This window comes from Urtica dioica, chromosome 1 (assembly GCF_054948205.1).
Source record: "Urtica dioica subsp. dioica isolate 48M chromosome 1, U.dioica_male_clone48M_v1_H2, whole genome shotgun sequence".
Classification (NCBI taxonomy): domain Eukaryota; kingdom Viridiplantae; phylum Streptophyta; class Magnoliopsida; order Rosales; family Urticaceae; genus Urtica; species Urtica dioica.
Window position 1 is genome coordinate 4689700 of NC_142756.1, and position 14296 is coordinate 4703995.

Sequence of the window (14296 nt, forward strand, 5' to 3'; positions counted from 1 at the left end):
ATGAAAATAAATAAACGGGAGGGTATTTTTGTCATTTTTGGGCGCTTTTGAAACAATTTTATTTTTAGATATTTTAAAAATAAATGGTCTAGCTTTAATATTTTAACACTTATGAGGTCCACTTTATCAAATTTCTCAAGGTAAAATTGTACTCGCAAACAAAGATTATATATATATATATATATATATATATATATATATATATATATATATATATATATATATGAAACAAAAGTTATCAATCCAACGTGTTTGATATTGATAATTTTATTTTATTTATAAAAAATGGTATCATTAGATGTTAAAAGGGATACGAAGATTTCGACGGTCTCGATCAATGGAAGACTCTTGATCTAAGGGAAGACATTTTTTATCATTATTTTCTTTTTCATGTTTTGCTTTTTCTTTTGATTATATTTCAATAATCCAGACTTATTAGATCTGACTTTTGTATCGCCTGATTTTTAATCTAAGTAATTTTGAATACATCTCCAGATCTGAATCTCAAATCTAAAATATGATTTATTTTGGATTTTGATCTCAGTCGAACAAGACTCATAAAATATTGCAACAGACATAGAAATATTTATACAAAAAATAATTACAGAAAAAATATGAAAATACGTGTCTTAATTAGTAACTTTTTTTTAAAACAAGTTTCAATACATAACTAAAACATAGAAATACCTTTCAAAAAATTATTTCAATTTGTTTTTTATGATTAATGATACCATTTTATTTTAGCATTAAGGGAATTTGACCTTTACACTTTTCACTAAATATAATATATAAGATTCAAGTAAATGGTAAACATATATGATTGTAGATACTTTGCTCATATCTGAGGTCGTTCTCTATGAAAATGGTAATAAGATATCTCTCTTTAAACCTCTATATTATGCCTTGAAATAATATGATTGTAATACAAATTATAAAAAAAGTAGGCACAAAATTTTTTAAAATTCAAATATTCGACGCCTAATATCTTAGCTAAAACTGTTTTCAGAAGCTAACACATAAAAGCCAAGTCTTTGATTACAAAAAGAATTAACTTCATCACTCCGACGGCCCGAAATTCTATTTCGTTGCGGTTTTACTTCCAATAACTTACTACTAGTGAGAGTCGATACCGAAAACCATCAAAACCTACTCTTCGTTATCCACTAATCCAATCGCAGCCATGGGTACATTAGCTCGATCGCTGCTCACGTAAGCACTCAGTCCATCAAAAACACTGTCCGACAAAGCGCCTCGCTCTCTGATCAGTCCCAACAACTCCCGAGCCAAACCCAAATTTCCCTCCTTTTTCAAATACTTGAGGGATTCGTCCAAAACATAGCGATCGAGCTTCCATTTCGGTCCGCTAGCCAAAATCGCCTTTTTCAACATCTCCGTCGCCTTTTCCATCCGACCGTCCACACAGCACTGATGAGCTAAACAGTTCCATATTCCAGCGTCTATCTCGTGTCCTTCGCTCAAAAACCTCTCTACACGCTCAAAAGCTTTCTCCACGAGCCCGTTCTTGCAATACCCGTTTATCAACGAGTACGCGATCTGATTGTCGAAGCCCGTTGTCCTATTCTGCTCCCATTCCGTGAAGATCTTCTCGGCGCCCTCAACGTCCTTGATCTTCCACAGCCAGTTCAGCACGCGAAGATAGTCAGTTGTGTTGACGACCATTCCGTAGGCTCTGTTCGCATCCCAAACGCGATGAACGTCGTCTTTCCTTCCCATTTCACCGTACAACGCGACGAATCTCTTGTGGTCGGCTATGATTCCTCGGCTCTGAAGCAGCTCCTCCGCTTTAGTCACCGCTCTCAGCGCCTTCTCGGAAAAGCCCTCTTTGAGATACCCTTTCGCGGCGATCAAGTACCATTGGAAGTCCTCGGTCACCTGCGAATCGCCTTCCAATTCGAACAGAAGCTTCTCCATCTTCTCCGCACTCGAATTCGCGTACGTGCTGAGTCGAATGACGTGCGTATATTCGTCGCATTTGACGCCGTTTTTTTCCATCTCCTCGAACAGAGCACCGAATTTTTCGTGCGCTGCGATCTTAGAGTACATGTTGAGCTGAACGTTGTAAGCGAACGCTGACGATGCAGCGAGACCCGATTCCTTCATCTTCTGGAAATGTTCCTCGGCTTTTTCCGACAGCTTTCTTTCGGCGTAGCAGTTTAGCATGGCGCCGTGAACGGTACAATCTCTTGAAGAAGCCGGGACACTGTTAAAATACTCCTCTGCTTTATCCAAGCCGTGAACGTTCGATATCAGTTCGAGCTTAGTTGCTATTGCATCAGAAGAGAGCTCGGGGTCCATTTCATTAGTCATCCACTCGTGCAGCTGAAGAAAACTCATGGCCACATATTATAAACAATCTGAAGCAATCAAAGCTTACCAAGAAGCATTTAAATCAAAATATGTAAGGAAATAACATATTTTTTATTTTCTATTTTTGTCAAATTAACTGTTTCATGAGCCATGGAAGCAAAGGTCCATATGTAAATATTAGCAGTTTGTGAGCAATAGATAAGACATTAGCAGAGTTCGTAAGTGTTTTATGTTTATCCTCAACTTAGGATAAAATAAGAACAAAAGATCTAGAATCCCCTACTTAGGATAACAATAATAATAAATCTAATATTGGCTTTAACTTTATCTTCCGTCTAATCTCATACACTTCGAAATTGAGTCACTTCACTTCTTCATATGTTGCCGTACTTATACTGATTCTTGTATGTTTCTGAGCTATTCTCTATCAAACTTCAATGACAATCGAAACATTTGAAGGACTACAAACAGTCATTTGCTTTCAGACGTACCTGAAGAGCGTGTGAGAAGCGACGGTGTTTGCGGAGAACCTTGACGATCCCGTGAAGTTCAGGTCGCTTGATTTGTTGACCTTCTTCGATCCACTGATTGATGACTGGAATTATGGGAGCCTTTCTGTCTCTGCAATCCAGAACCCTCTGTAAGAGCGAGCCTTTTCCTCCTGGGGAAGAAATCGAAGCCGGCCGAGATTCTGTGCAGTAGAGCTTCCAGAAATCGCGAGTAAGACGCCATGGTTTTGGATCAATCGGTTTCATCATCGAAGGTTTTGGCCTTTGGGTGAAGAGTGAAGAGAGTGAGGGGTTTAAGGGTTCTAGGTTAAGCATTAGGAAATGTATGTTGTTATCATCACAGGTCAAAAAATGATTAAAATATGAATACTGGAATTTTGGCTGGGAACGAAACATATATATATGTTCTGATTAATTCCGACGCTATTAACGTAATTAAAAAAATAAATAAAAATTGAGACCACAATGTAGTTTAATATCCAAAAAATTAGTATCGGACAAAATTTCGATTGTATACACTTTGATGCCAAAATCGAATTAAGTTTGGTGAATTTCACATAATACATTTATTGTATTAAGACCATTTTTGACCCATAACATAAACTTTTATACAAAATTAGTGCAACTATTAAAAAAAAAAAAAAAAAGTTAAGGAAAAGACATATTATTCGGGATAAACAAAATGAGAACAGACGAGTTGAAATATTCACGGAAGCAGATTAAGCAGGAAGTTCAAATGATCGAAGACATGTCAACCTATTGTACGTTCAAAGAGCTCTACAAACACAAGTTTGAAGAGTTCTTAAGCAGATGGAGTATTAGAACGAAAAAATCTATTAGATAATGAACTATTGGTTCTAAGCTATCTCTGTCGATAAATCAACAATTCGAAAATCATGCGTCAGTGTGTCAGATCGTCTAAATAGGATTGGTTATTTATTTATTTATCAAGTAAATTAGATATTAGGTATTACCATATATTCTTAGATATTTAGGGCTGTAATCCTATGTATACTGTTATCAATAAAGAATGAGAGAAACAATTATGCTCAATAAAGAAGGAGAGAAACATGTATGATTAAATGTTAGGCCGTTTTCTTTGGAAATGGTATTAAGATATCTCTATTTAACCTCTAATAAAATTTAATCCCCAATTATGCGCTTAAATCCGTGCACATTTCTATTCAAAATTCAACGCCTAATATCTCAACTAAAACATATTCCGGAGGTTAAAAGCCACGCCTTTCATTACATAAAATTTGAAATCATCACTTACACGGCCCCGAAATTCTTTTTCTTTGCGGTTCCACATCCATTCACTTGCTACTAGTGAGAGTTGATACCAAAACCATATATAAAAAATAAAAATAAAAAAAAAAATAAAAAAGGAAAAATGATATTTTTGGCCTCTCAATTTTGTCACCGGTAACAAGTTGGTCCCTGAAAAAAAAAAACTACAGTTTTACCCATTCGTCATTGTAATTGTATTATATTTAGTCCTTATGTTACTTATATCGCCAAAATAAACAAGATTTGATCGTGTGTTTATCATGTGTTGAAAAACAATGTTATATTGATTATAACATGAGATATTAATTCCAGAGAGACCAATTTCGAGAGAGATTAAATACTTACCGATAATGACGACAATGGCTTCATGAAAACCAAACCTCCTCATAAACATTGCCGAATGAATTCGAATGTTGCAAATTCACGTAATTACCAATATTTTTTTTTTCCAACACATGATAGACACACGATCAAATTTCATTTATTTCGACGATATAAGTAACATAAGGACCAAATATGCTACAATTACAATGACGAATGGGTAAAACTGTAGATTTTTTTGTTCAAGGACCAACTTGTTACTGGTGACAAAATTGAGGGGTCAAAAATATCATTTTTCCAAAAAGAAAAAAAAAAAAAAAAAAAAAAAACCTACTCTAGTTATCGACCACTTCAGTTGCAGCCAGGCTTTCACAAGCTCGATCACCATTCAAGGAAGCACTCAGTTCATCACATATGGAGTCCGATAAAGAGCCTCGTTCTCTGATCAATCCCAACAACTCTCGAGCTACATCCAGATTCCCCTCCTTTTTCAAAAACTTAAGGCATTCGCCCAAGAGAAAACGATTGAGCTTCCATTTCGGTCCACTGGCCAGAATCGCATTCTTCAATGTCTCAGTCGCCTTTCCCATCTGACCGTCCACAAAACACTGATAAGCCAGGCAGTTCCATATCCCAGCGTCTATCTCGTGTCCCTCGCTCAAAAACCCCTCTACACGCTCAAAAGCTTTCTCCACGAGCCCGTTCTTGCAATACCCGTTTATCAACGTGTACGCGATCCGATCGTCGAAGCCCGTTGCCTTATTCCGCTCCCATTCCGTGAAGACCTTCTCGGCGCCCTCGACGTCCTTGATCCTCCACAGCCAGTTTAGCACCAAAAGATAGTCAGTTCTGTTGACTTTTTCGTTGGCTCTGTACAGGTCCCAAAAGCGACGAACATCGTCTTTCCTTCCCATTTGACCATACAGCGCGATGAATCTCTTGTAGTCGAGGATGAGTCCGCGGCTCCGAGCCTGTTCCTCTGCTTTAGTTACTACGCTCAGCGCCTTCTCGGAAAAGCCCTCGTTGAGATACCCTTTTGCCGCGATTAGATACCATTTAAAGTCCACTGTCACTTGCGGATCAGCTTCCAATTCGAACAGAAGCTTCTCCATTTTCTCTACGCTTGAACTCGCGTACGCGTCGAGTTGAATGATGTGCGTGTATCCATCGCCCTTGACACCGTTGTTTTCCATCTCTTGCAACAGAGCACCGAATTTCTCGTGCGACCCCATCTGAGAGTACATGGTTAACAGAACGTTATAAGCGAACGCAGAAGATGCGGCGAAACCCAATTCCTTCATCTTCTGGAAATGTTCCTCGGCTTTTTCCGGCAACTTTTTTTCAGTGTAGCAGTTTAGCATCGCACCGTGAACAGTACAATCTCTTGAAGAAGCCGTGACGCTGTTAAAATACTCCTCTGCTTTATCTAAGCCGTGAACTTTTGATATCAATTCGAGCTGAGTTGCCATGGCTTCAGAAGAGAGCTTGGTGTCCATTTCATTAGTCATCCACTCGTGCAGCTGAACAGAATGCAGGTTAATGATACTCGATTCTCAGTTCACAAATTTACATTATCAAGTGAAATAAATAAAAAATGGAAAAGTACTTCACTAATAGAAAACTCATGACCACATATTATAAACAATCTGAAGCACTCAAAGCATACCGAGAACATATTTTTTTTTAAACTGAAAAAACTCTTTCATGAGTCACGGAAGCAAAGGTTAATATGTGAACTTTAGTTTTAGAAAAGGTTAAATTTTAGCACTTTGTGAGCAATTAATAAGACATTAGCAGAGTTTAAGTATATTCTGGTTATGCTTAGCTGTCTGAATTGGTGATGTTTTGCCACCATGAAACAAGAACAAAGACATACCATCAAATGGTAAAGCATTGTTCTAGAATAGAGTCCCTTACTTATTAGGATAATAATGAGACACAAGTTACAAGAATCACACTATATCTCTTCAGCTTGTCTAAGATCCAATGGCTTTGATTTATCTTCGAAATAGAGTCACACCTTCACTCGTCCCCGTATCTTATCACCGTCCATTTGTTTTAATATACTGATTTAGACATGTTTATGAGCTATTTTCGATTAAACTTCAATGATAGTCGAGACATTGCAAAGACTACAAAACGGTCATTTGCTTTCAACACATGTAGAAATGCAGTACCTGGAGAGCGTGTGAGAAGCGACGGTGTTTTCGGAGAACCTTGACGATCCCGTGAAGCTCAGGTTTTTTGAGTTGTTGACCTTCTTCGATCCATTGATTGAGGACTGGAATTATGGTAGACTCTCTGTCTCTGCAATCCAGAACCCTCTGGAAGAGAGAGCCTTTTCCTCCTGGGGAAGAAATCGAAGCAGGCCCAGACTCTGTACAGTAGAGCTTCCAGAAATCGCGAGTAAGACGCCATGGTTTTGGATCAATCAGTTTCATCATCGAAGGTTTTGGCCTTTGGGCGAAGAGTCAAGACGAGACTGAGGGGTTTAAGGGTTCTAGGTTATCATACAAGTAAAAAAGAAATGATTAAAATAAAAATACAGGAGGAAATAGTTGGTCTTAGATCTATAGAGTTTAGACAATATCCGATATTATAGAAAATAAAATAAAAATAAAAAATATTCTAAAGTTCCAATTAGTATAAAATTGCTTCAATGGTTACACAAAATTTCATAAATAATGTAATTTTTTTTGTTTAAGCATTGTAATAATCTAATCAATTCATATCATACAAATTAAAATGTATAGATTTTATATTAGACATGTAATAAGTTGATAATTAAGTTAAATTAATTTAAACTAAAAATATATTCTTAGAATATTCTCTTGGTGTAAAATATAGTGTAATATCATTTAAAATAAGACTAAAATTTGGTGTAAAATTTATACTATATTTAGTGTAAAAACCACACTATTTTGGTGTTAACATTTACGGAGATATCAGTATACACCTTGATGCCTAAATCGGATTTTTTTTTTTTTTTTTTTTTTTTTGAAAGTCACGGAATATCCATTAAAATTGGGTAAAAACCCATCAATACAGGAGAAAAACATCTTAGTACATGGAACACCTCAAACCTAAGTCGAAGTGAAACTAACACTAAGTTCCGGTAATCGCACGTTTTGTGCATGCTTCCGACGAGTGGAAGAACGACGAGCACAGAAATTGAGCACACATTGGGCTCTTTCAACAAAACCTAAATTGGTAGATGGAAAGATCCACTCAACCTCGGTTTGATGACCACGAAGAAGATGCATCTTCAACCTGTATAGAACAAAACCTAACAGGAAATCCGCAACGGGATAGTGGACAACGGCTAATCCGTGTCCAAGATAAACCAAGACAAACACATCGCGCATAAAAACATAAAGCATAACTAAGTAAAAACACAAAACAAAAAACACAACACAAACAAAACGGCAGATCCGACCACTTCTGCACCCGAAAAACTCTTCAGCCACGTCCCTCCCATCTTTAGCTCGGAGTCTCGCCGTATCACTCCAGTCGGAGAGAGAAACAGAGGAAGCCGCCGAAGCCGCCAAACCGTTCTCAGATCCGAGACCAGGCCCACCGGAGCCACCTGACCCACCGAAGCCACCGAGACCTGATCCACCGAAGCCACCGAAGCCACCTGCGAACCACAGACCCAGCGAGGGATCCGAGACCAGACCCACCGAGGCCACCTGCGAACCACAGACCCACCGAGGCCACCGAGACCACCTGCGAACCATAGACCCACCGAAGCCGCCAGATCCGAGACCTGAGCACGCTCACCACGGTCGAGCACCCGGAGCCGCCGGCGCGCCAGAGAAACGAAGAGCTGAGCCGATGCAAGGACGAGGGAAGAGCCGCCACCTAGAGCCGCGCACGTCAGTGAGGAGATGCTACCGGGGAGGCCGATGCTCACCTCCCAGGCCGGAGCCCAGGAGGCGGCGGCTGCTGGTGAGGCTAGGGTTTCCTGTACTCTGTTTTTTGAGAGAGAAACTCTGCCGAAGGAGAGAGAAAGTTAATAGTGATGCCTAAATCGGATTAATTTCAACAAACTCTCATTTATAGCTCAACATATTCACTGGCCGGAATTTGCAATCCAGTAAATGTAAAAAAGACATGCATTGTCAGCGTTCATCGAGGACTATTCCGGCAAAGGTACGATGAGTATTTGATAAAAATAAAAAAAAAAATAAAAAAATAAAAAAATTACAAAATATTACAAGAAGTCGGTAACTACGTGAGATACTCATGAAATAAAAAAATGATCTCTTGTGCTTGGCTGCTTGATTTTGTATTTCTAAACTTTATCTCGACGATTAGAGGCAGAAGAGAGATTGTAAATTAACCTTCCACCACACCTATTAAATTAGTACGTAAATTCAATCATAAATTGATTTGATATTGTAGTAAACAGTTGAAGTTCTAAAGTGTTTCCCTTATGTATACAATCATGCTGAAAATCATAGCAACCGAGTCAAAAAAAAAAAAAAAATTACCAAACTACAAATCAGAGGATGTTTTGAATAAAAAAAACATAACTCGGACAAAAATTAGGATGGCTGATGGAATATCTTGGGGCACATTTTACGCTTGTTTTATAGGTTCCCCTTTAATTACAGCCAGAGCTCCACAAGCCTCGTCGCCATTCACAAACTCTACCAAACGATCGCAAACACCGCCCGAAAAACACCCGAATTTCCTAATCAATCGCAGAATCTCGAGCGCCGTTTTGATATCTCCTTTGCTCTTCAAGTGCTCGAGACACGCAGCCAAAGTGGAAGAGCTGAGCTTCGATCTCGCTCCTCTCGCCGACACGACTCTCTTCATAGTCTCGACGGCCTTTCCCATCTGACCGTCTAAGCAATACCGAGTCGCCACACATTGCCACACTCCGGCCTCGAGCGCGTGGCCTTTCTTCGTGACCCGCTCGGCGCGATCGAAAGCCTTTTCGGCAAGACCTTTTTTGCAATACGCGGTGACGAACATGTTCTCGATCCGAATGTCGAACGACGAGGGCTTCGATTCCCACTCCTCGTAGATCTTCTCCGCGCCGTCGATCTCGTCGAGCTTGAGGAGCGAGCTTATCACGGTGAAATACCCCGTGTTGTACACCCCGTTTTCCTCGCTCTTAAGCCCGTCCCAAACTCGATACACTTCGTCTTTGCTTCCAGCCTCGGCGTACGCTCTGATGAGGCTCTTGTAGTAAATCCCGTCCCCGATTTTCTCGATCTGCGGCTCCGCTTTCTTTATCGCCTCCAATGCCTTCTCGCGGAGGCCGTTTTTCAGGAACCCGTTCGCGGCTATAAGATACCCGTGGAAATCGACCCGAAGTTCGGAATTGGCTTCTGCTTTTGTCAAAAGCTTTTCCATTTCTTCGACGTTTGAGACTGCGTAAGCGCCGAGAAGGGTGTTCAACGTATATGTGTCGCCTCTGACGCCGTTTTTTTCCATCGTTCGGACTAAAGCTTCGACCTTTTCGTGTTTTCCCGTTCGGGAATAGAGCGACAACATGACGTTGTAGTTCAAGACGGAGTTGACGAAGCCCAAGCTCAACATGTTCTGGAAAAGATCGTCCGCTTTTTCCGATGATTTCTTCTCGGCGTAGCAGTTCAGCATCGCTCCGCAGATCTTGTCGTCTCTCGAAGAGACCGAAATGCTGTTGAAATATTCCTCTGCTTTGTCTAAGCCGCGAACTTTCGAGATCAAATCCAGCTGCACGGCTATGCCTCCAGTGGCGAGGTCGTAATTTGGTCTTCCAATCATCCATTCGTGCATCTGCAAAATTTAAGCAGTCCAACGTTCATAGGTTATAGAAAACCAGAAAAAACCGACAACAGAATAATAAGATATTAAAATAATCTTCAAGTGCTACAACAATAACATATAGTGCTTAATCAGCGCATAAAACTCCATTTTCGAACCTTGGTGGAGATTGAAATTAAATAGATAAAAATTCACTTTGCCTTGTTCGCTTGAGTTCATTTTCTATCCACAGTGATTTTCTTTATCAATCCAACGCATACTCTTACCATCTCTGATTATATTCAAATGGAACGAATTTGGAAGATCCCAATCAGAAATATTTCAAGCTAAGCTTCATTAGTTCTCATATTGCACAGTCCATTCGCTCTAAAGTGAATACAACACACACACACACACACACACACACATATAGACACTGTACACACATAAGTAACACACATATATATACATACCTGGAGGGCGTGGGAGTATCGGCGGCGTTTACGGAACTGCCTGACGAGTTTTTGGAGCTCACTGTGCTTGATGTCTCGGCCTTCTTTGAGCCATTGATCGAGAAGAGGGGTAATAGAAACATTTGGGTCTCGAGAGACCAAAAGTCTCTGATTTAAAGAGTCTTCTCGAGGCGAAGTGGAGTGAGTCTTGGCGGAATAGAAGAGGGCTCTGAAAACCCTAGAAATTCTTGAGCCACTGACCCTCATCATCGTTATTCAAGATGGATTTGGCCGAAGCTCCGGTGAAGAGAGAGAGAGAGGGAGAGAGAGTTTTGGACGTTAGAAAGGGTTCTAGGGGTTTAAGCTCTCTCCGTCTCGCTTGTTATTTTGTTATTAACATAGACATTAGTATGGGGAAATAATTAATATATATTAGTTCAGATAAAGAAATATATAAAGATATGTCTAAAGACATTTAGGTTTAAAATAAAATATTTAAAATTTTTTAGAGATATTTTTATTTTTTAATAATAAAAAGGATAAATTACATAAATGCCCCCTGAACTTTTGACCATTTAACAACGTGGTCCCTACTTTTATTTTTCTTACAGCGTCGCCCTTGAACTTTGACAATCTTACAAACTTCGTCCTTCCGTCTATTTTTCTCAACAATCCATCCATTTTTTCCCATGTGATTGGCATGTGACTATTTAAACAGGGACAAAATTGTAAAATAACAAAAAATATTGATTTTATAATGATTTAATATTATTAAAAATTATTATTTATTATATAAAAAATAAATAAAAATAAAATAATTATGTAAAATATGAATTTTTAATAAAAATGAATTGTAAAAATGAATTATTATTTATTATTAATTTTTCTATTATCGTGAAAAAAAAAGTATAATGGAGATGTATAAAAAAAAAGTATTAAAAAAAGACAACAAACAAAATGAAAAATGAAATTTTTTAATTTTAATTTATTAATTTTAAATATAAAATAATTAAATAAAGGATATATAGGTAATTTTAAATATTCAAGTTATTACACAAGTTAAAATAGACGGAATATACTCCCAAAATTTGACGGAATGATTAAGTTTGTAAGATTGTCAAAGTTCAAGGGCGACGCTGTAAGAAAAATAAAAGTAGGGACCACGTTGTTAAATGGTCAAAAGTTCAGGGGGCATTTATGTAATTTATCCTAATAAAAAATATCGGTATGAATAAATAATACAAGTATTTAGAGTTCAATCTCTTCTTTTTTTTTTTATATAAAAAAACGTTTCTAAAAAAATACATATATTATTCATTCAACAGTATTTTTATGAGTAGAGAAAATTCCTCTACTTCATATATATATATATATATATATATATATATATATATATTATAATGTATTATTACATTATTGAAAATAAAGGCTAAACATGAAAAATTAAGATTAACTTTGCTTTCATTTTATGGATTGAAATATCACTAGTTTGGGAATATTTTTACCAAATTCAACCAAATTATAAGGATTTACAATGGACAAAATTATGAATGGACCAGCGTGAAATATGTTATCTTTATTATTTTTCATTTATCTAATCTTCTCTATCTAGTTTTTCTTTCCGTGTACGCTCATGATTATCATTGTTGGTTCGAGCTCTCATGGCCAACTCTACTGCGATCTCTACTGCGACGACCTGCTTCCCATTTTGGGCTACGTCATTTTTCTTATATCTATTTGAGTCAACAACTTCTTATATTTGTTCACATTCAAATCAACAACTTCTTATATTTGTTGATTTATATATATTTATTGATTTATCCATACAAGTCAACAAATATCAAGATTTATTGATTTATCCATATTTATTGATTTGTATGTCAATAAATCTAAGATCTGTTAATTTGTATGTTAATAAATACTGGAGTTGATGACTTGTATATCAACAAAATACTAGAGTTGTTGATTTGTATGTCAACATATATTATAAACACGGTGATGTCATGTTTATTTTTGTTTATCAACACCCAAAGATGAATCTTATGCATGTTTTCGGGCTTCAAATTTTTTTTCTTGAGGTGGTATTGCGTTGTTTTATTATGTTGATAATAGAAAACATCTCACATTGCGTTGCCAATTTGTTTTTTTTTAAATAACAGTAGATTTTTTTGTTAAAAATAATTAAAATAGAATGCACACTTTCATTTACATAAATAAACTTTCCGGAGTAACAAGTGTCTCTATGTATAAAAATAGTATTTATTTATTTACTAGATTATGCTCCTTCGTGACTCTTATTATTGGACGATTCATTCTTTAAAATTTTGCATTAAAATTTGTATTGTATAATATACAAATTCATGTAAATGACAAAATAACCTTAAAAAGATAATGACATTTAATTAACAACTCGTTAATTTTAAACATTATCATTATATGGTTTGGTTATGGTTTAAGTCCAAAAGCGCAGCATTTCATGATGAAAATGGACGCAATATACCATACGTGTTTTCACGAGGCAAGAACTAGCTCTCTCTCTCTATCTCTCTCTCTCTCTCTCCGGTGTTATGATCATGTTTTCACGGTGTATCTTCAGTGACAATGGAGCTACCTCCGGGGTGGTACAACCCAGATATCACAGGCTTCGCAGTGTGTGCTCTCATTTCATAAGACATAAATTATGATTGCTTTTTACCTAACCCCGTGTGGCAATCGCGTTTCACAACCTAACAAAATTGCTGTGAAAGTCAAGAGAGAGTGAGAGAGGCTCCCTCACTCGCCGCATAAAACTCAAAAACCCTACTACTACTACTACTTACACACAATTGAATCTGTGTGTTCAATGTCAATATAATCTTTAGTTTCCCATACAATTTACACCCAAAGACCCACAAATTTTGCATACCCTTTTTCATCTATATGCTAAAATATCTAACAATGGATGCAAAAAAGGGGATCAAATCCAAGGCAAAGAAAGGACTAACATGCAAGGTGTAGATCCCAAGAGGAAGAAGTGTCATAGGGCCAGCAGAGTCCAAAGCCTCAAGGAACTCACTAGTCATCCCAAGAATTGGTAATCTGATTTCAGAATTGGTTATCCAGTTCAAACCAATTTACTTTTTTACAATTTTGTAATATTCTCAAAAGAGAAAAAAAAAATTAGTTATCCAGTTTCAGGACTAGTTATCCGGTTGAAACAGGTTATCCGATTTCATAACCTATTAATCGATTATCTGATTCCAAAACTGATTACCCGAATTCAAAAAAAAAAAAAAAAAAAAAAAAGAGTAAATCAACTGATAACCGATTTTGGTTTTGTTCAGATATCAATTTAACCAATTTTGGTTTATTTTTGTGCGGCCCTAAATTAACTCGAAAAATATATATATTTCTAGGCAAATTTCATATTAATTAAAGAAAATCCTAACATTTTGCCATACTGTATTCCTTTGTGTTATATACATTTCAATGGAGATTACGTATTTTACACTGTATCATGAAATATTGGAAAGCGGATTCTTGATTATTGTGTTTATGCTAACTGACGGAACTAATGCAAGAATGAAATAACTAGAGGAAAAAAAATTAGGGGCAGAAACATTAAAAAATAAAAAAAAAGTTTGGGGATGGAATCGTCAAACTCAGGATTTTGTTCTA

The 14296-nt window shown here is 37.1% G+C and overlaps 3 protein-coding genes across 3 annotated transcripts; all 3 read right to left on the bottom strand.

Moving 5' to 3' along the window:
- Positions 1-876: 876 nt before the first annotated feature.
- Positions 877-3208, bottom strand: LOC149406612 (pentatricopeptide repeat-containing protein At2g20710, mitochondrial-like). The gene is made up of 2 exons (XM_089607774.1): positions 2820-3208; positions 877-2340 (listed from the first exon to the last, which is right to left on the bottom strand). Exons 1-2 carry the CDS (start codon positions 3150-3152, stop codon positions 1147-1149), a joined length of 1527 nt encoding a protein of 508 aa, XP_089463900.1. The 5' UTR covers positions 3153-3208; the 3' UTR covers positions 877-1146.
- Positions 3209-4623: 1415 nt separating this feature from the next.
- LOC149406613 (pentatricopeptide repeat-containing protein At2g20710, mitochondrial-like) lies at positions 4624-6985 on the bottom strand. The gene is made up of 2 exons (XM_089610726.1): positions 6626-6985; positions 4624-5968 (listed from the first exon to the last, which is right to left on the bottom strand). Exons 1-2 carry the CDS (start codon positions 6890-6892, stop codon positions 4784-4786), a joined length of 1452 nt encoding a protein of 483 aa, XP_089466852.1. The 5' UTR covers positions 6893-6985; the 3' UTR covers positions 4624-4783.
- Positions 6986-8952: 1967 nt separating this feature from the next.
- LOC149406614 (pentatricopeptide repeat-containing protein At2g20710, mitochondrial-like) lies at positions 8953-10956 on the bottom strand. Its single transcript, XM_089625892.1, has 2 exons — positions 10661-10956; positions 8953-10220 (listed from the first exon to the last, which is right to left on the bottom strand). The coding sequence occupies exons 1-2, from the start codon at positions 10907-10909 to the stop codon at positions 9030-9032; spliced, it is 1440 nt and encodes a 479-aa protein (XP_089482018.1). The 5' UTR covers positions 10910-10956; the 3' UTR covers positions 8953-9029.
- Positions 10957-14296: the final 3340 nt, after the last annotated feature.

Coding starts and splice junctions, on each gene's coding strand:
- LOC149406613 (XM_089610726.1), bottom strand. CDS start 6,892: ATGATGAAACTGATTGATCCAAAACCATGGCGTCTTACTCGCGATTTC. Junction 5,969..6,625: donor GCTTCTCACACGCTCTCCAG/GTACTGCATTTC, acceptor CATTCTGTTCAG/CTGCACGAGTGGATGACTAA.
- LOC149406614 (XM_089625892.1), bottom strand. CDS start 10,909: ATGATGAGGGTCAGTGGCTCAAGAATTTCTAGGGTTTTCAGAGCCCTC. Junction 10,221..10,660: donor GATACTCCCACGCCCTCCAG/GTATGTATATAT, acceptor TAAATTTTGCAG/ATGCACGAATGGATGATTGG.
- LOC149406612 (XM_089607774.1), bottom strand. CDS start 3,152: ATGCTTAACCTAGAACCCTTAAACCCCTCACTCTCTTCACTCTTCACC. Junction 2,341..2,819: donor GCTTCTCACACGCTCTTCAG/GTACGTCTGAAA, acceptor AGTTTTCTTCAG/CTGCACGAGTGGATGACTAA.